Consider the following 26,826-nt stretch of genomic DNA (forward strand, 5'->3'; position numbering starts at 1 on the left):
TTCCTGTCCATGGTTGCTTCTGCAGACCGTGCTGTTTTGTATGAGGTTATCTGGACTAGTTTCTTACTCTTCTTGCAGGGTCATGCATGGATTCATGAAATACCACTCCCTCCTCAGGAAAATTCTGAATATCCCAGATGAAGAGCAAAATTGAAATGACAGGATCTCCCATGCTGCTATTGTCTTTTTTTTTGGCAGAACTCAAGTATAAAATATTAGTATTGTGGTTACAAATATATTTACCTATCCTGGATGATTTTTAATACATATTTATTTCAAAGGAGTTATTAAACTTCTGTATACATTTTTAATCTTCTATAACACAACTGTACTTATGTTGTAAATTGAAACCAGTTGTTTTTGGTTTTGTAACTCAATAAGCATCTCTCTAACCACAGGAGAGGATTATCACCTTCAGAGAGTCAGGTAGACAGAACTCCTAGAACTAAGACTGTAAAAGTTATGGAAGATTTTTCTATGTCAAACATAAAGACATATTTTTTCCTTAAGCAGGCAGTTTCTGCTTCTTTTAACTATCAAAGAGCTATTAAATTGAAGTGCTTCAGTTCCCTTTTGGAGAGTATTTTATAGTAATTTATACAGAGCTTGGTAATCTCTTTGATTTGACAGTGGGCCAATATTTTTTTCTGATGGTTTTAACCTATTCTTTAAAACTGCATGATTCACCGCTACTGATGTTCCAAGCCCCTTGCAGATGTCTGAACCTGTAGCTGGGCTCTGAAGTGCCACGGATGTGCTGCTCACACCAGCCTAGGTTAGGAGACAGGACAAACTGGTACTCTCTAAAGAAGCCTGTAACTGAGGAAGCCAAAATTTGTGTGATGGGTTTGCTACACACCGTGTGGGGCCACATTTGACGTGTGAAACTACCTCTAACCACAAATAAATGCTGTAGCTGCATATGATGGAAATCTGAGGAGGCTCAGCAGCACCTGTGTCATTCTGACTTCATGGGAATCTACTTGTACCCAGCTGGCAACACCTGTGGCCCTTTTCTGTACAGAAATTAGTAGTTTGTGTCAATTGCATTTGGAATTTTGTTGTTTCCCCAAATATGTGATCAGTTGAAAAAGTTGCCCTTTCATATATGATAAAATGAACAAATGCACTAATCCAGGAAATTAATAATTCTTTGGGTTTCTCCCTCTTTGACCACTACGTTTTTGTTGTGTACTATATGCCTGATAGTATAACAATAGATTCCAGTGCATCTGACAATTCTAATGTTTACTTTATGTCAGTAAAAAGTTGGATTCATTTACTTAGTCCATCCCTTTGAAAGAGACACTGGTCTGTACATCTGTCAAACTTCTTTTGGTTTATTAAGTAACTTCATTAGTAAAATAGAATTTTTAAATTTTCCTAGACAGATTTCTCATGATCTAGTAGATAATGAGCTTTTATTTTTTTGATGCTCAATTTAATTCCATTGCTTATATTTAATTGGAATCCATATCTTGTTAGGTTCTCTTTTCTTTCTACATGATTGCCTAGTAGTATTTATTTTTTACTGAATGTTTGTATTTAGGTTTAATTTTTCAAAATATAATAGTTCCTGATTTACAGGCTATGTCTAATGCTTATTCCAACAGATATATTTCCTCCCTCTCCCTCTCTCCCCCTTCTTTCTCCTTCTCTTCTTTCCTTCTTTCTTTTTATTTATTTGCCCTTACTGTTGCTTGCAGCTATTCTTAATTTGATATTATCTGGAAATGTAATTAAATTCCTGCTTGATTTTTCCCTAAGATCATTAACAAAGCTGTTAAATGAAAACAGGCAACTCCAGTTTGTTGCCCTATGTTATATTACCATCTCAGAAATTTCTTAGCCATGATTCTTTAAGCAGGAAGATTTTAAATGTTTAGCAGATGACTAGTTGGACTTCAGTTACTTTATAACATTTGCCTGCAACAAATGCTAAAATGAATGTAACATTAAATGGCAAAGAGGATCCTGTCTTCCTAAAGTATGATGGCAGAATAGTTTTTTGTGCAGAAATATTTCAGAATAATAGCCAGGTGCAGTAAACCCATAGCTCTGCAATAGTTTTCTAATAATTTTTTCTTCCTGTCTTTAGATTAAGCACAGGAACGTGTTTTCTGCACCTCCTATAAACTTTGAATCCTGGTAGGACAAGAACATTCAGATCCATAGGGAGTCAGTTCTATACAGGAGTGAACACACTTCCACAGGGAGCGACCAGAGGCAGAGGGGCTGTTTCTAAATACAGAACTCTGGATTTTCCAGGGAAAGGACATTCTTGTAACAAACAGATGACTTCATGAGATGGCATAAGGTTTTAATAGAAGAAAAAGGATAGAGTTCAGTATGTGATGAACTTGGAGCCCCTGGACTTACTAACATCTCTTCCTTGACTCAGCCCAACTGTGAAATTCTGCCATGGTGAATATGCATGTGACGTGTGAGTTCATCCAGTTCCCAAAAGCTATGGAAGTCCTGTCCTATCTCCTGCTATCAATATGAGGTATAATCATGATCCTTCATCAGCACTGTCATCTCTTTTCTTCCTTCAACATCTCCTACTTTGGATACCCCACCATAATTCTATGAAAATTCCATCACTTTCTTATTTTTCTTGTGATGAAAAAAGTGCAAAATATTTTCTTCCACTTATAGGTTTTATTTTTGAGTGAGAAAACTACTGTGGATTTTAAGTTATAGTGACAAAAACCAGGTCAGAGGTTCAGTTTATTTACCGTCTTGTTAATTTACAGGAAGTAAATAGGTAATTTTATTCCTCTAAATTTCTATATATAATTCTCTGCAATGTATTAGTCACATGAAATTTCTTCCATATTTCTGTAAGCTAACTGCAGATCGTACTTAGCTCTCTAGGACAATTAGTAAATTGTTCCTCATCTTCATTTTCATTCATCATATTTTATTATAGTTACAGAACAGGCTATTTTTAAAATACTGAAATATTCCAAGATGCCACTAAGTATTTGTTGGCAATCCTTGATTAAATGTAGAGAGATATTGTAAAGTACAAATTAGAATTTTTTTTGTCTGACTGGAAAATTATGAATTAGTGAGTTATTACTGTATATCTTTGTCAATGTTTTCCATTGCTAAGAATGTTTGGTTGGCATATGCTACCTGTGCCATCCATTTAAATTTTTTTCTCCCTAAATAAGAAACATCCCCAGATAAATAATTGCCTTAAAATGTGGCTGACTTTTCTCCCTTTGCTATTGGCTTTCTTTGAGATTTCTCTAAAAAATGCAGGAGGTTTCATTTTTTCACTTTTTTAGCCACTCAGTTTAGGGCTGCAGCACAATCCTGTTGTCTAGCCCTGCTAGATTCTGCTACTTCTCTGCTCTGTCTTTTCCTTGTGATTTCTAATTAGACCTAATGTATTTGGTTTCTCTCTTATTCCTTGTGTATTATTTTCATGAATATGTAGTGTCTTGTACCTTAATTATGCTGGATGCTTCATTTCTTTGTAGCCTGATTATTACCTTTACCTTTTTTTACCTTCATTAATAAAGTGTTTCAGGATCTAGTTCCTATAAAATACTTTATCTACTGGAAAATCATGAACATTAGTCCATGCTTATCTGTTACTTCTAAAATCTTAATCCATGCCTATCCGCTGTAGGAGCAAAAGTAAATTTAAATGATGGAAGTGCATGTAGAGATAACTTAAACTACACCTACTGTTGCATACCCCCTTATTGGTTCTGGCTATTGAAAAAGCAGTAGAGTTGCTACCTGTCCCAGATGAACTTTGATATTGATATTCACCTGTGGCAAAGTACTTAAATCTAGCCTGAGAAGACTTTGAAATATTACCTTTTTCATTAGGATTTGAAGAACCCTGCAAATATTGTATTATTGTGCTATTTTATTTCATTCCAATGAAAAAAGGTGGGAAAAAGTGACTCATATCATAATCATGCTTTTGAATTTTTTGATTTCTTGTGCACTTGCAGTGTTTTTCAATTCCATATGCTCTGCTTTGCATTATTAGTCATTTGAACTTAATGCATCATGATATTAACACTAGAAAATGGCTTTGTTTAATAGAATGGAAAGTTTATTTTCTAAAAACCTTAATCATCAGAAAATCAGTGATGGAAGCTACTCTGCTTTAGACATTCTCTTTAAATCCAGCATGCAGCCTTTTTTATCACTGATGTATAATGGACAAGGGAATATGACCTTTGACCATATCTGGTCTGCCTCTTCAGATGATTCCAGTTTTGTAAACAAGTTAAACCAGTATTTAATGCTTCTGTACAGAGAAATCAATTACATTTTGACATTATACTATATAATAAGATACAATAACAGAATTATTATAGAATAAATAGAATAAGGAAGACATTAATTGATAACTAAATTCAGAATTAAGAACTAAATTGAGTGATCCTCCCGGTCTAAAAGGGCAAGGACACTCATTGTAACAAGACTTATGTTATCACACATGATAAAATAAAGCCATGATATTATACTAACTTGCACTTGTTATCAAAATTTTGTTCTCTACTGTTGTATCTCATTTTAGTTGCCTCTGTGAATGATGCAGTGGAAATTTTTGCTTGAAAATGGTATTTTTCATCCTCTGAATAATACAATCTACTTATATAACTGGTTGTAGAAATGGATGGCATTGTGATTGTAATTTAAGTCCACTGTAATTTTATCAAGCACAAAATGTAAACTTGTGTTTTGGTACAACTTTGATAATGCATTTTTGGACACTTAGTTTCCCCTGTAATTCAGTCAATATCAAAGAGACTTTTCAAGACTATTACAAACCGTACATGTTTCTTAAATGTACCCATATTTGTGCTTACGTCCTGTAAAGTTTCTCTCAAAATCCAAGAGCTTAGGAATGGTTGCATGGAACCCAGCGGAGGTGTTATTCCTCTGTCTATCCTGTCATTAAGGATTTCTAGAAAGTATATTTCATTTTCTAGTTCCTCTAATACTGTAGGATCTCCAGGAAGTTGCCTATCATCCACTCCGAGGACTGTCCAGACCTTTAGTTTTTCACTAAAATAGGCACACAAAAGAAATTGGATTGCAAACCTTTGTTTCAAGAGAGGAAGAAAAAAAAAAGAATTAGACATTTTGTTCGGCATATTACATGTAATCAGCAGTGCACAGGAAAAATTGGTTATAAAAGTCTACAGTAATATCAGTACATAGAGGGCTGTTATAGACCAAAATTACTGTGATGCCATTTTCATCAAAATAACTATTCAGAAGAATACAGGAAATAACTATTAAGTTCTAAAACAGTTGAGAAACAATGCAGATAAAAACCATTTAGATGCTGCTGATAGGAATGTTTCTGTTCCAGGACCAGGCATTGTGAAGACAACCTCAGAAACAGGAAAAAGGAAGGAGGAATAGATGATGCAGCAATTTATTACTTCATTTCCATCTTCATAGATTACTACTTTGATTCTCCTCAGAAAGTGCTCATTGTCTACTATTACCTTCTTTGTCTTTCTTAAAATTGCTGGTACAGACAACTTGCCCTGCTAGGAAAATGGAGGGCACACAGTAGCCTACCAAAATAAAACTCAGACATAAAAGTTTCCTAATGTGTCAGTAGATCTGTACAGTCCCTTGAGTCATATCTGGGTGGCAAACAGTAAATAAGTTGACAGTTGTGTTCAGCTACTGAATACAATTTTTGGGAGTTGTTTTGTTACTTTTCCTCTTTTGAGTTCCTTTTGCAAAAATTTTAAGTCCTTCATTTGAGTGCGAAGTGCTTTATAAAGAGTAATTGAAGGACACCAATGCTGTGACGTGGGTAAAGTTGCTTATTTTTATAGTTGAGAGGAACTGAGCAACATCCAAAACTGTGGATGGCAAGCAGAGCACCTGACATTATTGAGAAATCACTACTCTATCCAACTTGGAGTTTCTCTAGTTTGCCAGCACCATCTGTGGAGATGAAGATGGACTTGCATTATATATGAGAAACTGAGAGAACTTATTAGCATTGTAGTTAATATTACTCCAATATTTTCGTAATAGCTAAAATAATGTAAAGAAATAATTAAATCAAAGTTAAAAGGGGGAAGAAAACACAGAATGCATGAAAGGGTGTTCTTCTATCCCTCTAATGTTTTCCCAGTCTGTTACTAGGCACATGTTATTTGCTGTACTCTCCACGTACAGCAGAATTAGCGTATGTATATCAAGAAGGTTCTGAAATAGATTTAGGCACTACTGTGTTTTGATTTAGACACTACTGGAAATTACATCAGGTGTATGAAGGTTAGGTAGTATCTTACAGTTCACAAAAAAAACCCAGCAATTTATTTTGTAGTTTCACTTCCTACCCCTTTTTTTGTATTTAGGTAATAGACTATTTTCATTGAATTTAATGTGCAGAGGAGATAAACTGATCCTGTTCACTAATTAATTGCTTGCTTTTATCACCTTAGAGTATTTTAACTGCGTGATCCAGGGACTGAATATAAAATGGCTAATTAGTTCAGTGAGGCAGTTTGTGCTGCTGGTTTAGTAATGAGGAGTTTGCTCTCTAGTTTTGATTTGCTTTAACTCATAGAATGGCATTGCAATGCTAGGTAGTACTTGCTCTGCAGATCCTGTGGGGTGTGGGTGGGAAAGGGGGAGGGAGTTTAAGAATGTCCTTAGAGAAAGCTTTAGTAGGTTTATGTCTTTACTGACAGATGTGAATCCAGGTGGTAACAACTCCCAGTACAGAGAAATTGCCTCTACTTCCTCCTTGAACTGGCTCTTGAATTTTTAGCAGAAGTTCTATGACCTCTCCCTTAGAGTTTCAGCAGATTCGACCCATATTTGAGATCCCTAGGAGATGTCCTGTTTGTACTTACAGGGACTGCAGAGCAGTGCTTAAAAAGGACATTTCCAAATTACACACTAGTTTTTACTTGTTAATAGCTGGAGGGAAGAAACTTTGTTTCTAGCAGTACTAGGAACTTAGATAATATTGGTATTAAATAGTGAGAGTCAGCTTCTCTTTTACTAAGGAACTTACTCTGTAGCAGCTCAGTGTAATGTGTGCCCAATTCGTAGAACTTTCACAATATAAATAAAGAATATTTTCTTGCTTCCTGTGTTAAAGACAGATACTGATTTTATGGAATTACTGCTTTAAGTAGAAAATACTTTATGAGAAAAAAAATTCTCAGAGACACCTAATTTCATGCAATTATCTCTGTATTTCTTCAGGATGATGGCTTTAGGGAACATTAGGGAGAAGGAAGAGAAAGCAAATAGAACACACTGGTTTTTCAGGGGAAAGAAGACAAATAGACTGTAGTTGATTTTGGTGGAGTTTTTAGTTTGAGGGGCTGGTGTGCAGGGGTTTGGTTGTCGTTTTTTGGGAGTTTGTTGTTTACTTGTTTGATTTGGTTTTTTAATGTCCATGTAGAAGGAGTCATGATTTTCTACATAATACTTAACACTGATGTAATCTTTAATGTTGTCTTCTCTTAGTTGATTTTGGTCATCAGACCTCTGTATTTACATTTTCATGTTTCCCCTAACTCATGTTGTTCATCTTACATATGGAGTGAAACTCCACTGTGGATTTCTTAAGGAAGGTTACGAAGTAAAGGGTCTTTATAAACTCTTTAACATTATTATACTAGAACTCCTATCTGTAGAAAACAGAAATTAATTATAATTATGGAAACTGGAAGAAAACTAATGTCATAATTTATTATTTTAAAGTAATGGGAGTAATAGTTGCTGATGCCATTTTCTGTAATAAATCATATTTAAGCATCTTCTGTGTTTTTCTCTTATGTCTAGACTGAAAAATAAGAACATCCTTTTAAAGGAAGCTGTCAGACATAATGAAGAACAGTGAAGAATTTATTTGAAAAATACTGAAAAATCTTTACCAAACCCTCAGAATAATAGTAAAAAAAACCCAAAAGCTGAGGTACCCATAGCTTTCAGTGTAACTGTTCAAAAAATGCTTTTAAACATGCAAATACATATAAAAATTATCTGTAAAATTAAGCAACACATCACTAAGGATATGAAACAGATGTAAAATTACAGTAGAAATACTAACAAGATAATCAAACATTGTGACATTTGTATGCCTAAGGAATGAAATTATCACATCCAAAATATTTTCTAAATAAGAGAAAGAGCATATCATACACAGGATGACAGAAGAAGGCAAATTTGCTTGTGTCAGAAGTAAATATATGAAGTGCTCACAAGACTGAGAAATGATGTATTGAAAGTAATACAGAGTATTATAGCATAAAAAATTAGAGAGTTTTAGCTAAAAGCATAAAGAGGTGTTAATACTGTGAGACTCAAAACGTGCAAACGTTTAATTTGTTATTTGTGGTGTTAATTTACATATATCCTGAACAGAGTGTCACAGTCTTTATGAACTTCCACAAATACCAGCTGATTTTCATGGAAGTGTTTTAGTCAGTTTTCAGTAGGGATGAAATCTTTTTCTCTAGGTGATTCTGAATGAAAAAGAAAATTCATAAATTCTATGTACAAAGCTGACAAAAATTATGCAAACTGAGTGTAGTCTTTGTTTATAATGTGAATATTATTTACAATCCACTTTCCCTAATAATCAGACTTATGCATGAGGAATAAACTTAAGGCAGCTCAGTATGTAGATTTTTCTTAACCTGAGTCAATATGTTTAAATGCTAGGTCATACTTCAGGTAGGGGGATGCCTGTGCTTTCAGTTAACTGTAAATTTTCTCTGAGATAGAACCTCATTACTTTTCCCATTCCTTACGTGCATCAGTTGCAAAATCTAGACTATATTGAGTAACATTATAAAAACTAATTACTGAAGTATGATTGGAACCTAAGTCATAAATTCTTGAAGTTCCATTGGGATATTTTTTACACACTTGAGTATAAACCATAACAATTTGATTTTGTTTTACAGCTCACTTGCTTTAACCAATGTAGCTGTATATAACGATACCACCACGTGCTAACATCAAACTATGTAACATGGTGCACACTGACTGTTTTATGCATTTGTGCACATCTTCAGATGGTGCCTGTGAGTTCAGATTTGTTTTTTAGTGGTCCATCTTCTCAAGTCACACAAATAACTTCGTTTGTATCACTCAAGCTCTAGAGCTGTTAATGTTCTTGGTGGCAGAAAATCTGCATGATTCAAATATGTTAAAATTCTTAAATCAAGTTATAATATTTAGGATCATACCTAGACTCTGTCTACATATTGAATAACATAGCCCAATATCAATATGGATGAGCTGATTAAAGTGGATGTATGAGCTTCAGCATCCTTAAATATGGCTCAAGACTTTTAGTTTGGGTTAAATGTAGTTCAGTCCTTTGTCATTACTGTGGGTAGTGTTGGAAGCTGTTTACCACTGGTTCAGACCTTTCTGCATTAGCTTTAGAAACAAATTCCATAGAAAGAAAATTCTGTAGCTAGAGAAACAAATTTTGTGCACAACATGAACAGAATTCTAAGTTAGTTTCTTCCAAGAGCAATGTAGTTTGCATGCACCAAATTTATTCTTCAAAAACCAATGAACGTGAATTAAGTGCTCAGGGGATTCACTTCAGAACTGTGTTACAGCTCCAATTCAAAATATCAAAATTAATGTAGTTTTTCTGGTATGTTCATGTAAGCCTTTTGTGAGCATATTAGCTATTTAGCTAAGCAAAACCATAGTAAGTTTAGTTTAAAAATATTTTGCCCATGATGTTCATAATGGTTTAGAATTAATCGTCTTGCTTAACATATCTCTTCCTTTTTATTAATTACAATGGGGATAATAATATATATTTTATTATGTTGTATTTTAATAAACTGTGAAACACTGAAATTTAATATACACATAGTATGTTTATAGTATATTATTAGCATGTAGAGAAGTCACCATTTATCAGGTATTACTGCATGTCTCCTGATCTAAAAAAATAAACAAATTTGAAGTGAAGGGAGGGAGTTGACTTTCTGAGCTGCTCATCCCATCACTGAGCCAAAATTCCTTTTCTATGCTGAGTAGCTTTTATCTTTTGATGAAACTCTTAACAAGCAGAGGGAAGATGGAGCTGTTTCCCAGATTTCTCACTGAAACACACACTGAACACATTACAGGATGCTTCTTCAATTTCTGTTTCATTTTACGTAGGATTCAATTCATTAATCTGGGGTTTATTTTTGTGGAGGAATAAACAGAGGGCAGTTGTGGTGGGTTAACTTTGCATGGCTGCCAGACACCCACACAGATGCTTTCTTACTCCCCATCCTCAACAGGACAGGGAAGTAAAATAAGATAGAAAAACTTGGAGGTCAAGATGAAGGCAAGGAAATCACCTACCAATTACCATCATAGCAAAACAGACTGAATTTAGCATGAATTTAATGTATTGCAAATTAAAATAGAGTTGGATGGTGAGAAATAAAAGACAAAAACTGAAGTACCTTCCCCTTCCCTTCTTCTGAGGCACTCCTTCATTCTGAAATACCTCACCTCCTCCCCCAAGAGGTGAGTGGGGAATGGAGGTTCTGGTCTGTCCATAACAGCTCCTGCCCTTCAGCCTCACATTCCTCCCCTGCTCCACTGTGACTCCTCTCCGTGTGCTGCAGGAGATTATCTGCTCAGGCACTTGGAACATCTCCAGCATTTCCTCCCCTCACTTCTTCATAGGATTATTTCCGACTTTTTTCCCCCCTTCCCTCACTTCTGTTTCCCCACAGCTGCTGTGAAGTGTATTTTACCCTTTTGTAAATAAGCCTCTGAGAGGCACGACCATCTTGGCTGAGGGGCTCAGTCAGTTTAAATGACTTCCAAATACTTTCAGACCTGTAAAAATGTGTTTATTTCTTTTTCTAATTTAGAGACCTGGCTGCAAGGAACTGCTTGGTAGGTGAAAGCAACATCTTGAAAATAAGTGATTTTGGGATGTCCCGGCAAGAGGATGATGGGGTGTACTCATCATCAAGCCTAAAACAGATTCCAATAAAGTGGACGGCTCCGGAAGCTCTGAACTATGGTAAGAACATAACTGGATTATCTTGCAAAAAAAAAAAAAAAAAAATCCAAAGTACAGTAAAGAGCACCAGAGCCACAATATTCAAGTGCATATACATACAATTCTTTCCCCCCTGTTCAAATGAATGATGTTTAAAATAATTTTAATATTTCAGTCTGATTTATGTAAAAAATGCAGTTTTGCTGCCAAAAAACAATAGGGCAGCAACATCAGAATTGCTATTATGCAGCAATAGCAGAGTGCTTTGGTTCTGTTGGTGACTCATTCTCATAGACAGCCTCGTCAGTCATCTAAATTATGATAGTTAGCAAAATGAATGGCAAGTTCTGCATATTTATGGCCCCTCATCGAAAACAGTAGAAAATGTTAATGTACTAGAACACTGTGTTAGATAATTCATTGCTTTGGTGAAAATTACAGTCATTGTTTTATTTTGTTTTTTTTTTTTAACTGCAGTTTTTCTTTACCTGCATTTTTGTGTATCACTAGGTTGTTATACTGGGGATAAAAATTAATTCTTTATTACTGAGGGAAGTGGTCCACACTACATGGGTAATTGTTCCAGAATAGAAACAGAAGCTGCTGCTCTTAGCTTTTTTTGCTTATATGAAACTATAAAAATTAATTCTTCTAGGTAAAGTGAGCTGTGAAGAAGCAGCACATTTAATAATGATGGCATGTTTTGAATGTACTTCTCTAAACCAGTTCTTCAGTTGAGTACACTGAATAAAATATTTTTTAATTCTTTATTTGAAGTGTCTATAAATATTTCTGCCATCTCTTAAATTTAGACTTTTTTTCAGAAATCGTGCATTGGAAATCATAAGTTTGTGAATTATGATTGATAACAGAATGCTTCCTCTCATTAGCACTTTTGCAGCAGTTAATGACATAACACAGTAACACAGATCTTCCCTTTAAAAGCCTGACTGTAAATTCAGTTTAGTAATTGATCCTGTGTTACCAATTTTTCTAAGAGATGCTAGTGTTGCCAACATTCACTGGTGAATGCTTCGCTCTGTTGTGTGTTTGGTCCACTATAAATGGTGTTTTGGGTATTTTTGTTATTTTGGAAATGCATACAGTGTTTTTGATGTATTATGAAAATCTATCCTTATAACCATATGTGATCCAATTGGCTACCTCTAGCAGGGAGCAGGCTCTTGTGACAGCACCTTCACTTTGTACTGCTGACTCTGCTTTTTGTTTTCTGCACAGTACAGGAGAAGAAGGGATTGTTGATTAACATCAACTTATTTTGTGTTTCCTAAAGCACATACATATTCCAGCAGCTATAAAATGAAAAATATTCATCTTCTGTAATGTTTGGGAAATAAGCTCTCTCAAACATGTTAATATGTTCAGCAGTCAATATTCAGCTTTCAAAATGTCATGAAAGATTTCTCTGTGTTTTTGAAGGATAGTTCTTTCCACTCCCTTGAAAGATATTAGTAAAACTTACTGGATTATGTTTTATTGTTTTCCATTCTAATAATAAGGTTGTAAGAATTGCATTGAATTGTGTAGGTAAGACTGGAGGTATTTAAGATATCAAAATGAAATAAAACTAAATCTGCAGTATTTCAAAATCAGGTGGTAAACACTGGCCAGGTCAGTCCTGAGTATCTAGTTTCAAAGGTTGGAAGAAAATGAGGAATAGGGTCATTTGGCCATTACATGAATGCTAATGTGCTTAAGAAGCTACAAAAAAAGTTCCTTTTTTTAGTCTCTGCTGAAGTCACTGTATATGACAAATTAAGAGTGGTCATTAAAGTATGTTAATTTAAGAAAAAACACATGTTGTGAAGGCTAGAAACTAGCCTAGGGCAAATGTTGTGGTTCTGACACAAATTGTGTCAGAAGTCAGAAGCAAAATTCAGATGCCACTGGAGTTTTTGAGAAATGGAAACTTTGGTTCTGTGAGTGCTGTTGAGAGCTATTCTACACCATTTTTGGGAAGGCAAACCCCATCACTCCAAATGTCTCCCCTTTCCTCCTTCTTCCCCCACTGACCCTGATGTCACATGGTCTGGAATATCCCTTTGGTCTGTTTGGGGTCACCTGTCCTGGCTGTGTCACCTCCCAAGGACCCCCAGGTTCCCCTCACCAGCATGGCAGTGTGAAAAGCAGGAAAGGCCTTGGCTCTGTGCAATCAAGACAATAACAAAAATATCTCTCAATTATCAACCCCGGGTTCAGCACAAATCCAAAGGACAGCCCTGTACCTGCCACTGTGAATAGAATAATTCTACCCCACCAAAACCAGCACATGTTTAGGGTAATTATGGGGTATTTTTGCTTCCTGATCTTTGAAATTTAAAATACATTTAATATGTATGTTTTCTCCCTACAATGTTTTGAGTTATTTGTGATGTTAATAGTAACGTGGGGAGGACTTGGGTTTTTTTTTTCAAAACAGATCTTTTTTTCCCCCTCAGATAATGTAATAGCAGAAAATATAATTAACTGTACAGAACTTGTACTTTCTTTAAAAAAAACAGCTAATCACCTATCTTGTATTTGCTGAATGCTTTCAGTGAAAAGTGTTAAATTACTGGATGCCCAACTGTGGGGAATTGATACACAGACAAGAAAACTAATCTTACTCCAAAGAGCATAGTGAATATCTATAATTGCCAGCTATGAGGCACACAGGCTAACATAGCACAGCTGGAAGTGATATTTAGTCTAAGAGTAAACTGAGTTTTCTGACGTCAGAACAGTTGTCACTGTCATCAACTGTCACTATAATTTATATGTATTTCCCTTTTTTTCCTAGTCAGGAGTGGCTTAGCTTAGCTTGTTTGATGATTAGAGATAAACAAACGATATATTCACAAGTGTTGTTTTTAAAGAATAAAGACATGTAAATACAAAGCAATAGTATGCAACAAAGAAGAGCAGTCATGAAAAATGTTGAAAGTGATGTTGAAAATGGATTTTTAACGTAACATTTTCACTGATTCTGCTGCAAAAGGCTTTAGAGTCTTAATTTTCTAATGTGAATCCATCAGGGACAATAGAAATATCTGCTCCAAAATGTCTCCTATTTCCTGTAATAGAAAGCTGTAATTCCTCAAAGAGGCTTGGAATTCCATTGTCTATCAATTATCTTATTTTGCTATCTCTGAAGCATAGCTGGAGGCAATTGAACCAGCAGGCCTGATTTTTTTTTTTCTTAAACTGGGTGTGTCAGTTTTGCAGGATCCAGCCTTACTTTGATTTTCAAAGATCAGTTTCTCAAAGCATATGAGAACCAGGCCTTCTTCACACTTAGAAACAGTGTTGGTGGTAGCTCCTCTCAGAATTAACACTGCTGTGCTAAAATGGAGAACTGGAAAAGGTAATTTTTAAAGAATATTTGGAATTGAACTCAGTTGTAAATGAGTGGGGAAACCCTGAATTTTTTTTATCCTTTTATATTAAAAGAAAAATATTTTTGTACAGTAAGAAGGAAAGAAATTCTTAACTTGCATGACAGACTGGTGTGGTCTGTGCATAACAGTAGAACTTAAGGTTAGCTTATGTTACTCCAAAGTATTGACTTTAATATAATTCGTTCATTCTTTGAAACACTGGAGACTGTGAAATGTTTTAAATAAAACATTCTGTAGAATGTTTTATTAGTAGCTACAGCTTTGTTTTACCTGAAGCTTGCCAGTGTAACACTTTTACCTTTACAGGAAATATGGGCCATAATTATCTGAAACACTAATTTCTCTGTATGTTAAGTTGAAGGTTTGCTTTCCTTTTCTTAGGGAGATACACATCTGAGAGTGATGTATGGAGCTTTGGAATCCTTCTGTGGGAGACCTTCAGTTTAGGACTATGCCCATACCCTGGAATGACCAACCAACAAGCACGAGAGCAAGTTGAGAAAGGTAATTATTCATAGGGAGTGAAAGAAATGCTGGATAAATTATAAGGATTCAGTGTAAAATAGGCAAGAAATAACATACAAGTTTTGTAGCAACTTTAGCAAAAACAATATGATATTTCCTAAATTGCTGAATCTAGCTCTCTGGGAGGAGCAGGGTGTTGTATATATAGGCCTTTTGAAAAAAAAGGAGTACACTGACCAGTAACTTAAAGGTTGGAAGACTTACAGCATGCTGACTTCCATTATTGCAGAACTAACAGGTGAGATGGAAAGGAGGGATTTACTGCTGTGCAAAGCAGAAGCTTGAACAGAATGAATTATTTAAGATTATGCTAATGCAGGTATAAATATTCTAAACTGCCAGAAAAAAATCTCTATCATTCCATCTTCTTTATTAAATCATTTCACAGAAAGATTTAGCAATTATGGTGGAGAATGGTGAGCTAGTTGAGCATTGCAAGCTGCATTTCTCTTTTACAAAATAATCTAAAGGCTTTTACTTAAAATAGCAAATAACTATGAGCAGGATTTCAGGAGTGTGATTTATTTTCATTGTCTTTAGTGGCATGTCAGAACTGTTCCTTCCTTACATAGTACTACTGTATAATTTATAAATATGTTCTAAGCTAGTAAAGCTTCCAAATTATTTAAAACAAAACAAATGACAAACAAAAAAACTCTGGTTTGCTGATTTACACACATTGTCAGTGTTTTTTATAGTTTTATAAGCACTGTAGGTGATAATAAAGTTTCTCCTTAAAGGCCAAATCAAATCCTAGAGCCCAAGGTGTTTTTGTTTGAGCTTACATGCATTCATCCAGTACCTAGAGCAGATGTGTGCAGTACAAAAAAACTGAAAATATTTCTCAGATTTACCTGTTTAAGAGGTCAGCGTCATGGCACTATTCTTTAGAAAGGGACACACAGAGACTTGTGCAGTGTGCCTGGAGTCACAGAGCTGCATTTAGCTGTGGGGTCTAATGCACATCACTGTGCACTGCCTGTCATTTGCTCAGAGCTACACGTGGTAAACAATTTGTGGAATCACAGACTCAAAGAATGACTGAGGTGGGCAGGGAGCTCTGCATGACATCTGGTCCACCCAGCTCAAGCAGAATCACATCCAGATGGCTTTTGCATATCTTTCTGAATGAAGATGCCCCCACCTCTCTGGGCAATCTATGCTCAGTCACCCTGACAGGGGAAGAAGTGTTTTCTGATGCTCAGGAGGAATTTCCCATGTGTGTGCTCATCACCTCAGTGTCCTGTCACTGGGCATGGAAAGAACCTGGGCCCACCTTCTTTGCACGCTCCCTGCAGGTGTTTATATACATTGCTGGTATCCCCTGAGCTTTCTCCTCTCCAGGATGAGCTACTGCAGCTCACTCAGCATTTCCTGATAGGAGAGAGAGATGTTTCAGTGCCTTCATCACCTTGGTGATCCTTCATGAGACTCCCTCCGTTGTGCCTGTGTCTGTCTTATACTGGGGAGCCCAGCTCTGGACTCAGCACTCCAGATGTGGCCTCAGACAGTACTGAACAGAGGGGACAGATGATCTCCCTCAACCGACTGCAACACTCCTTCTGGTGCAGCCCAGTGTGCCATTAGCATTCTTTGCTGGAACAGCTCATACTGGTGTCCAGCAGGAGCCCCAGCGCCTTTCCTGCCAAACTGCTTTCCAGCGGGGCATTCCCCGCCCGTGCCAGTGCCTGGGGCTGTTCCCAGCTGCAGGACTTGGTTTTTCCCGTACTGAACTGCTTGAGGTTCCTGTCAGCCCCTTTCTCCAGCCTGCCCGGGTCCCTCTGGACAGCACCGCGACCCTGTGGTGTATCAGCGCCCCTCAGAGCTCGCTGCCACCAGCCAGGGCGCACCGCTGCTGCGTCACCATCGCCAAGGGTGCACCTGCCCCTCATCCACAGCCTTAATGAAGGTGAGACACAGGATTGGACCCTGGAGCTCGACTCAGACTTCATATCACTCATCACCTCCCTTCAGGGCTCACTGTTCAGCCTCAGTTTTCAATCCACCTCCCTGTCTGGTCATCCAGCCCATAAATTCAAAAGTGTCTTTGTGGGGATTTTACAGTGAGATCCCCTCATGTACCAGGCCACTCATCTCATGGAAGAAGTTTCTCACATTGGTCAAGCATGACTTGCTCTTAGTGATTCCATGCTGACTTTCTGTATGCTTACTCCTGATGACTTCCTCGTACTGCCTGGAAATTATTTCCAGCATCACCTTCTGGGATCAAGGTGATGCTGACCAGCCTGCAGTTCCATGGGTGCTCTGACTTGAAGACAGGAATGACATTTGCTTTACTCCTGTCTTCAGGTACTCCTCCCAGTAGTCAAAGCGATGTCTGAAAGGTGATTGGGAATGGTGTGGCAGTGACATCAGGCCATTCTCTCAGCACTCATGGGTTCATCAGAGCCCCTGGACTTAGAACTTAAGTCCAGTGTGCTTAAATATTCTCTGACCGGGTCCTCTTCCACCAAGGGTACATCTTCCTTGTTCCAGCCTTTCTCACTGATCCCTGGAGCCTGGGATTCCTGAAGGCTGGTCTTGCTAGTAGAGGCTGAGATGAAGAAAAAAGTGTTCAGTACCTCGGCCTTTTCCCTGTCCTGAGTTGCTGAGTTGCTCAGTGCAACTCAACAGTTCAGCAGTGGGCACATTTTTTCAAGCCTTCCTTTTGTCCCCTGCATAGTTGGAAAAGCCCTGCTTGTTGTCTTTGACATGCCTGGCCATGTTCAATCCCTTCTGGGCTATGCCTTTCTTAACTTCATCATTGGAGGTTCAGAGAGTGTTTTGGTATTCCTCCCATTACCTGATTTTGTGTTTGATTTTGTCCAGAAGCTCCTTGTTCATACATACAATCCTCCTGGCATTTTTCCCAACTTCCTACTCATTGGGTAATTGTCTTCACTGTTGTAAGTACCCCTCTGTGGTCCTGGGTATTGATGATATGCCTGAAGAGCCACTTACCTGTGACTTTTGAATGATTAGCTGCTAATTTACTTAACTCATTGTCCATTCTCCTGCTCATTGTCAAGTCAGACAACTCCTTGGCTGATGGCAGCAGAGAGGTGTGGAAGCCCCTGCCTATCTAAGCAAACCAGAAGAGAGAGTTGAGATAAGATGGGAAGATATAAAAATTAAGAAAACAGAGGAGGAAAAATTAATTACTAAAGTGTAGATGGGGAAGAACTTCCTTAAGGACAAAAAAGGGAAGAAATGTGAGAATAAAAGTGGATACATCTTCAAAAGAGCAAATAAATTTACTCAAATCTTAGTTTTTATTATCAATTTCCTCACTGCAGGGAAGTAAGGAAATACAACTGAAAACCAGAGGGTAGCTACTTCCTAAGATACAGGAAAGAAATCTGTGTGAGTTGCTGCAATTAGGGATGAGCAGCAAACTGACAGTTCAGCATGCCCAACTTAAATGTCAGTGGTACCTGAGCTTTAATTAGTTTCATAATTATCTCTCATGTACAGGATATGTATTGAAGATATTCCTTATATTGCCTTGAAGGTCTTTATAAAATGAAATGGTCTTGAACTTTGCTCTTACCTTTTTAGATTTGTCAATATGCATCAGTTTTCAGTACTAAAAATTTTCTCCACTTTTTCTGTGTACCAGGCTACCGAATGTCTGCACCACAAAAATGTCCAGAAGAAATATATAAAATAATGCAGAGATGCTGGGACTACAAGCCAGAAAACCGGCCAAAATTCAGTGATATTCAGAAAGAGCTGTCTTCAATCAAAAAGAAAGTGACATAGTGATGAAGAAGTGCCAAACTCAATGTCTGGGACTTTATTTTCCAGTGAAGTAATTGTTTCCCTCAAACACTATGCATTTATATAGCATTATTTGCAATATTCTTCTAGGATTACTTTGAAATTAACTGGTGTACCATCTTGAATGGTGTCTACACCTGCATTAAAGATATATACTGCGAAATGCTATATATCCAGTCACAGTAGTACTGTAATTTAGGTTACATGTACATAAGAAAGCACATACTATAAGGGACTGTGGCTTCTTCTACCTGTTTTACAGCAAATAACTGCTAGTGACATTTTTCAGAAGTATTATACTTTAAGCTGTGCTCTCACTCTGCTATCCCTGTCCTGTATGTCAGCATATTAATGTGGGGATTGTCATACATGTTGGCCTTAAAAACTGAAGACAGTTTTGACAAGTATTTCAACTAGAAGCGTTTGTTTTTTTTTTTAATTATTTCTGCATCTGATGTATTTAGGTGATACTTGGTTTTAGGCATGAAGCTCAGTTAGATTCTGGATGCAAACATGCTTACTGAATGGAAAAATCCAGAAATTTTTTGGTAGTTGAATTACTTGTGCATTTATTACCGTACAATAGAAATACTTCTGACTTTATATGTGATCTACTTAAATAATGCCTTTTTTCTCCTTCAATGCCATCAAAATTCAGTAACATGTTTCTTTTATGGTGACCTATGTTTATTTTAGGAAAAAAGAGACCAATTTCTTAGCAGATGCTAAGAAATACTGCAAACTATCTGCCTTCCAAAGAATATGTGAAAGTAGTAGGCCAAGAAAAAGCGGTTTATTAATGATAGCAGCAGATAACAAATATAATTGATTTTAGAGGCACTAAAGAATATGTTTCTAGATTTGATTTTGACCCTGATTTTTTCCCTTAAATTGGTAGAAATTCTCAGAATGCAGCTGGAGCATGCAAAAGTTTATTCTGAACTAAAGAACATTTCATGCATAGTGTCCAAAGGAAAATAATACTTCTATATGGCATGAGGAAGTTGTTCAAAAAACCAAAAGGAAATAAGTATGTTTAAAGCCTCTGACAGGGAACAGCAGAGTAGAAATACTAACCTTCTATTTTTCTTACATTATTGCAATCAAATATCAAAAGACTGGGGATAAACAAGGTTTAAATGCACCAAGAATATAAACCTTGTGATTGTATATATATACATATAAATATATATTAAAAAAAAGCCAGAAAGAATAAAAACTTACTAGATAGGAGAGGGAGGAAGTGAACCATTTGTTACTTTGAATCTGAGTCCTCTTTGCAGCTGGAATTGTTTCCTAGGGTTCTGAATAGAAACAGGAACAAGTTACCGTATCCATGTCTGAGTTCCAGCATTAAGGTGCTTAAAATATTTCTAGGAATTTACTAAAATATTCAGATCAAGGGATACCAGTTGCTGCTAATGCAAGTAAGAAACAGGGATTGTGAGTAACACAGCATCTAGAATGTTAATTAGCCTTATATTTTAGTGTTCCAATGGGGTTGAGATGTAGTGAAGTCAGTGGCTACATTACATTTTTATTTCTGTTAGGGTGGGTTTTCTATTGTCCACATCATCTTTTGCTCTCTAAAGTATATTTACAGTAGTGCTGAGTGGTGGTTTAGGGCTCTGTGTGACCAAAATATGTGTAGTCTAGAAGAATTTGTCTGTTATATAGGAATTAGTGTCCAACTACAGCAGTGAATGGTTGTGTGAGATCACATCACCTGCGTTTGAGGTGGTACTGTCACTATCCAGCTGTAAGGAATGGTAAGTGCTTCTTGGGTTTTGTTAAGTGATTTTTTCTTGGAGATAAGGAAGCATTTATATGCACATACCCGTTACAAACTTGGTGGCATAAATTAAAACTTCATTGTAAGTGTACTGGATATATTTACTTAGTTCTGTACTTCAAGTAGCCCAGAGATATTTTTAAAGAGCAGTAGGAAATGTTCTTGTTAGCTTGTATGCTTCTAAGTAGTACACAGAGTCTGTGCCTTAATTTGCTAGTATGCTAATGCAAGTGCAAGTGTACTAAGATCTAAGAAATGTTTCACAATCATTTGGGAAAATTGGAGATGCATCCAACTGCTTTTCCTTACATATGCATCCCTGAAGTCTGCAAGTAAGGATAACATTGTCAGCATTCATAGCTTTTCTGAAGAGTTAATACTCTTTTGTTAGAGAGATGGACTGTTTCTTTGCCATATGTCCTCTTGACAGCAAGAAATACTGCTTTATTCAGATAAAATACTATACTGTTGTATTTGTCATAATTTAACCAGTCACCATCCTGACTCTCACAGAAGGATAAAAACAGTACTAACATTTTTTTTCTGAAGTAGTTAACCTCCATACATACATATCACACTTCTGTTTAAATTTGAAGTCTTTTTAAAACAGGAGATTTCTACAGGATTAGGAAACTTTGTTACTATTACTGAAGTAGGCACTAGTTCAGTTCAAAACTAGTAATACTTTGGGAGAGTACCAGAATGGCTTTATAAGTAGAGAATAATTTCAACACAGATACATGTCTTTTCAATTATTTAAACTTTTCGTATCATTAATTTAACGGTTTGTGGCAGAATTTTTTCGTCATGTCTGACGTGTAATTGTTGAAACTATTCAATTTAGGAAGTGGAATCCATACCTATAGATACTTTAGGCTTCTCACAGGGAGCATTCACAACCAAGCCTGCCATGCCGTCAAATTTATAAGAAAGACGTGACAGTAAAGAAGCAAAGCTGCAATATCTTCTCTCCATGGCCTTTTGATGACTTCATCTTGTCAGGTTAATCTTACCAGGTTAGCCAAATCCTGGTCATTTGGCTCATGTACTGTGTCTATCATAGAGAACTTCAACAGAGAACTTAGAAGGTTAAGCTTCAGTCTCTTTTGCAAGTATGGATTTCAGGTTAGGTTGTTAACACTGGCACTGTCACAACCAGAGGGACCCTGATGGAATTGTGACTTATTTTACGTTGTTAAATGTAGGAAACTCTAAATACTGTTATCCTCAGCTTGTAATGTGAGAGAGAATTCAGCAGGTTATCTCTTATTTTCATGTTTTTCCCAGGAATTGCATTCATTATTTTGTGAAAATTGCTTTGATGGCAAAAAGTGCATCCTTAGTTTGTTTTTAGTAGAAAATAAGTGCATGTTAGCTTCCAAGTCCAGTCCTCAGTGAAGTCATAAGGTTTTTCTAAGCTTCTTTATTTTATGAAAAGTAAAATAGTGAAAAGTATCTTGTCTGGAAACAAACCTTGCTTCAGCAAAGGGTAGTGATGTAGAGTTAGCATCCCACAAAGACATTGTCTTTGAAATGTGCATTTTCATTAGTTTCTGTGAAAACCAATGAACTAGCTTTTCATTCATCAACTACAGTTATATTGCATTTCTTCTTAACAAAAATATCCCCTTTTGCAGAGTTGCCTAAAACTTTTTTGGAAATTGCTATTGGGAAGTGCATCACCAGAAGGCCATCAGTGAGAACTGCAGCTGGTAAAGCCAATTCTTACTGACAGGAAAGAGAAAACTGGTTGAGGAAATACTAAGTTATTCATACTCTTTCATTAATAATGTCTTTGACTACCTGTTATGCTTACTTAAATCCTACAAGCACATCATTAAAATTGACTATGAAGTTAACTATTTGTCATCCCTTTATAACTATTTTGTTACCCTTTTTGCACCAATTGTAAAGGTAATAAAAAAAACAAAAAATAAGAAAAATCCCCCACATTTTTTGAGGTTACAGTGTAATCAAGTCTCAGAAGTATATACAAATGTCTCCACTCCAGTTTTCTCAGATGTGCTGCTGCACAAATATTAACAACAGTGATTAAATACTAGCCCTGTTCCCATTAGTCTTGCTGTTACATCCTGTAAATGTCAGTGCTACTCACAGACTTGAGGGAGTGCAATATTTGAATACCTAAGCTAGTGTGTAAATAGTGTCATCAAACATGGTATTCAGCAGTTCTGAGAATAATTGATTGCCACAAATAATAACTCATTATAAAGATTAAATAAAAAGAAGCTGAGAGAGTCCACTTTCTGTAACAGCTGTCCTGTTTGTAGGCACTAGAAATATTTGTTTGTGCCAGTGCACTTGGATTTGTAACATTTTTATGGCTAAGCATAAAATAGTTTGCTACTAAAGGAAGAGTTTGCCAATTATTTTTTTTTTCTCCTAAAGCACAAAAGGACTTCAGATATTGTTGGAAGCTTTCTTCCTAGGCAAGTCAGGGAAGAGCACCCCTGCCACCAATGAAATTACTCATTTTTTTCTTCTTGGAATGATTTTCATGCAGTCCTTCAGTTCCACTAATACAGGACCTCAATTAGTAATTAAAAGGTGCATGGCAAGAACAGGGCAAGTCCAGTATTCCTGAAGTTCCAAACAACCATGAGTTTTTAAGAAATCTGGTCAATTTGAAATATCAGCTCTATTAGAAATGTTTTCTTTCAGTTCCGTTCTGCAGATTTACTGAAAAACAAAACAAACAAAAAAGCAGTCCTTAATCATCAGCAACAACTTACTAGGAAAGCGAATCAACCTCAGGAGCCTATCACATTTTTCTAAGAGTAAATATTCCTTGGGGTAGCTTCCCATTATAAAGAAATAATGTTTAAAGGTGGAAAGCTCCAAGTTGAAACGGAAGAATCCTTTCACATGTCACATTATGAACAGTCAAAAATGACTACCATTTCTTTTCTCAAAGTGGTACTGAATTGTGATTTCCAGCTCCTGTATGCATTGCAGAATTGCCTATTAGTGTATTATTAATACCCAACTTTACTTTGCTGAGACCTGAAATTTCAAAGAGGGCAAGATTCTCTCATTGAAAATTCCATCAAGATCTGCCTGGTAGTTTCAACATTTTCACATATTTTCACATCTAGTTATCAGAGTCATTGTGTTCATTATAATTAGTACCACATAGAACAGGAACTGGAAGCCCCTGTCTTTAAACTTCCATAGTTTTGACCCTAGAATCCACCTTGATTTTGCTTCTCTGTCAGATAAGCAAAAGAAATTTCTGGTTTTCAGCCTTAGTACTAGTCTATAAAACAGAAAGGTCTAGAGATGTATTTACTGTTCTCTCCCAGGAAATGCTACCTCCACCAGCAACCCTAAGTTACCATTATGTCGACTTCTCTTTGATTTAAAATTGCAGCTGGAATATATGTCCAAGTATAGAACTTGGGTGTTAACTCAGAGTTGTTTAATTTTCAGGCAGTTGTATATTACTGGCTATTTCAGAGCACCATTTTCTCAGTCATCATCTAGGCAGGACTTAAATTATTTTCAGATGGTTTATTTGGGGGCAGGGATGTAAGCTAAACAACTAATTTGTTCACTAGTTACATTGTTGTTTTGCAGGTGTTAGAGATTGTAGCTATGGAAGGGTAGTTCATTTAGAGATCTCAGATCCATATGCCTTCTCCAAACAAAAAGCTCTTAGGCATACTTAAAAAAAATGAATAAATAAAACCCTAAAATCTAGTTGACTGAGGTCATAAATTGAAAACAAAGAAGAGCCATGAACTAGATTCTTTCTTCCTCTGTCTCCCAGAGTGAAACACCTTGTAAACACAATTTAATTGATTTATTGTTTATAGATAAATACAGCCTCTGAACCAGTATGGTAACCTAGGATTCACACTGAGCAGGGAACACTTCAAAAAATCCTGAATTGCTACTATTTGGATCTGCCATCTAGTTTTAGAAACACAAATGTTTATAGATAAGTACTTAAGTTTTGTGAATACAGTAAGTGAGACAGACATTGAAACTCTTCATCAATATAAGGCAATTAGACTTTTTAAAACAAAAATCAGATCATTGATTCCCTCTTCATTACAGATGTTGAAAGTATGAGCCAGAACTTCCCATTGCTAAAAAAAAGATGCACTGTACTCTTTTAAGTCAGCTCAGTCTTTCTCAATATATGAAGAAGTCTATAATTGTTAAATGCAAGTAATAATGCAAAATTCTTGGATTACTTATATGTAAACAATTGATTCTGAGCTGTTGCCTCGATTCTCAAAGACTCTTCCTGCTCCCTAAAGAGGGTTGCAGTAATCTTACACTTCCAGCTGAGCTCTGCTGTAATAATCTGTACTGTTGCATCTCTCAAATATTTCCGAATTCTGAAGGCTCCACATACCACAGATGGCACCCTTTCACTTATCAAGCGAAGTTATTCTGGTGACAGAAAAGTCCAAATACACTCCTGCTTTTGTTTAATTCAGAAGTACTCTGGTGATGTTCTACTTTAAAACCTAGGGCAATGTGTTTGTGTGAAAATGGAAGTAACCATGAATCAAGGTGAGGCATATTCTTAAAATCAGATTTTTAATGAAATTGCAGACCCTAACTATATCACAAATTGTCCACATCATAAAATACATCAGAGGAACAACATTTGTTACTGTCTGGTTTACAATACAGTAATGGAACATCCTGCTACACATAGGGAGAATTAAATACTAAATACGCTCCTTGACATTTTGCTGTCAGGCCATATTGGAACAGTATTTTCAAAATCAACAGCAATTATGTAATTCCACCTAAGCCTTATTGTGAACTTCCTTCTTCTTAACAGACCTTTTCAGACAGTGTTAATTGTCATCATTTTGCTTTCAGAAATTTGAATTCACTATGTCATACAACATTTACTTACAGAAATAATTATACACCCCCACCACTGTGAAGTGCTGAGACCTGCAATTCCACAAGATAAGTATTATTGTTGTGTACAGGGAACTGATCTTGCACTGGGTCTCAGCTGAAACATCTGTTTACATGTCTGTTTCCAGTGTTAATTGTACCATTGTAAATCACAAGTTTATTTGTTTTTCACCAAGCTTCCCACTTAATTTTCACTAAAATACTGAAAGCATGTAATAGGAAAAAAACACATGACAGAGGTTCATCACATAGGACACAATAGGCAGGCAGACTCCTGGAGAGAAATATTGAGGAGTGAAAGCCTGCATTAAACACCTGCCCTGTACCTTCTATTAAAGGACTTCCAGGGATGAAACTTGGGCTGGAGTTGTAGGACTGCTGATTTTAAAATTGCATATGTTGCTTTTCCTTTGTGTAACTGTTGGCAGCTGGAGACAGAGCAAGGGTGTTAGGGAAGGAGGGAAATTCACTTCACTGGCCTGTCATCACAAGCCAGACTTTTGTCACCAGTAGCCTTGAGTGGGCACAGATGCCATTTGCAGATGTCTTTAGGTATCCAGTTCTCAATTTTGTGCCAAAATACACACCAGCAATATCAGGTAAAGCACCTTTTATGCTCTTTGTTGTTTAAAAATAATATATTTGCGAAACAGATCGATAATACATAACACTGGAAATGGGTCCTTCTTCCCTAAAGTACATGTAAAATAAATTAAAAAAAAAAAAAAGAAACAACATTTGTGAGTTTATCTGGCTTTTAGTCAAGTCTGAAAATGATAACTATGTTATACAGTTGCCAGTTGTCAGTCCTTTATAATTTTAAATAGATCTGCATTTTAACTTTATTTATTTGCCGATTTTTTTATATACTTTAAAGTTACACTTTAGAACTCAAGCTAACTTTTTATTTTCGTAGGCTGTTATGTAAGAGATTTTCAGTATTCTTGTAAATTGCAGACCTTTTTGAATAGTCCTTTGTCTTCTCCTTTGGACCACTTACCACTAATGAGTCTGCAGTCCACGTTTTACTGTACTCTTCCAATAAATGTAAAATATTTGTATCAAGCGGTCTCATTTTATTTGATATTTACAAACTGTGTTTCTTCATTTGCTTCTGTAATCAAGTGGAAGACCAACTCTAGTAACATTGCTTTTGGGAATAGGCACAATTCAAAATACTCTGTTTCACACAGCAGGGGGAGACCCAATTTGATTTGATTTTTTTTGAAATTTCTGGAGATAATCTCTGTATGATCCTCACAGTTTTGCATTACTTTTGTTTACCTTTTTCATATCAGAAGAAATTGAAGCAAAGAGTAACAAGCAAGGACAAGGGAAAGGAGATGTTGAAATGGGCTGAGAACTTTTTATTATTATGCTTTAAAAAATGCAAACTAATGTTTTAAGATCCTGTT

At 36.3% G+C, this 26,826-nt stretch overlaps 1 protein-coding gene across 5 annotated transcripts in view; it reads left to right on the plus strand.

Annotated features, from left to right (window-relative positions):
• The window catches only part of FER (FER tyrosine kinase), a 163,509-nt gene extending 137,033 nt beyond the window's left edge, over positions 1 to 26,476 (plus strand). For 4 of the 5 annotated variants that reach the window (XM_054002674.1, XM_054002671.1, XM_054002675.1 and 1 more), the window contains 3 exons: positions 10,875 to 11,029; positions 14,788 to 14,910; positions 18,551 to 26,476. In XM_054002674.1, coding sequence (XP_053858649.1) covers positions 10,875 to 11,029; positions 14,788 to 14,910; positions 18,551 to 18,693 — 421 coding nt within the window. In that variant the 3' untranslated portion in view covers positions 18,694 to 26,476. Of the gene's footprint in view, positions 1 to 5,353; positions 5,596 to 10,874; positions 11,030 to 14,787; positions 14,911 to 18,550 lie in introns of those variants that run through there. The other variant, XM_054002676.1, reaches the window with a different exon arrangement.
• The last annotated feature ends 350 nt before the right edge of the window (positions 26,477 to 26,826 follow it).

This window comes from Vidua macroura, chromosome Z, assembly GCF_024509145.1.
Source record: "Vidua macroura isolate BioBank_ID:100142 chromosome Z, ASM2450914v1, whole genome shotgun sequence".
Taxonomy (NCBI): Eukaryota; Metazoa; Chordata; class Aves; order Passeriformes; family Viduidae; genus Vidua; species Vidua macroura.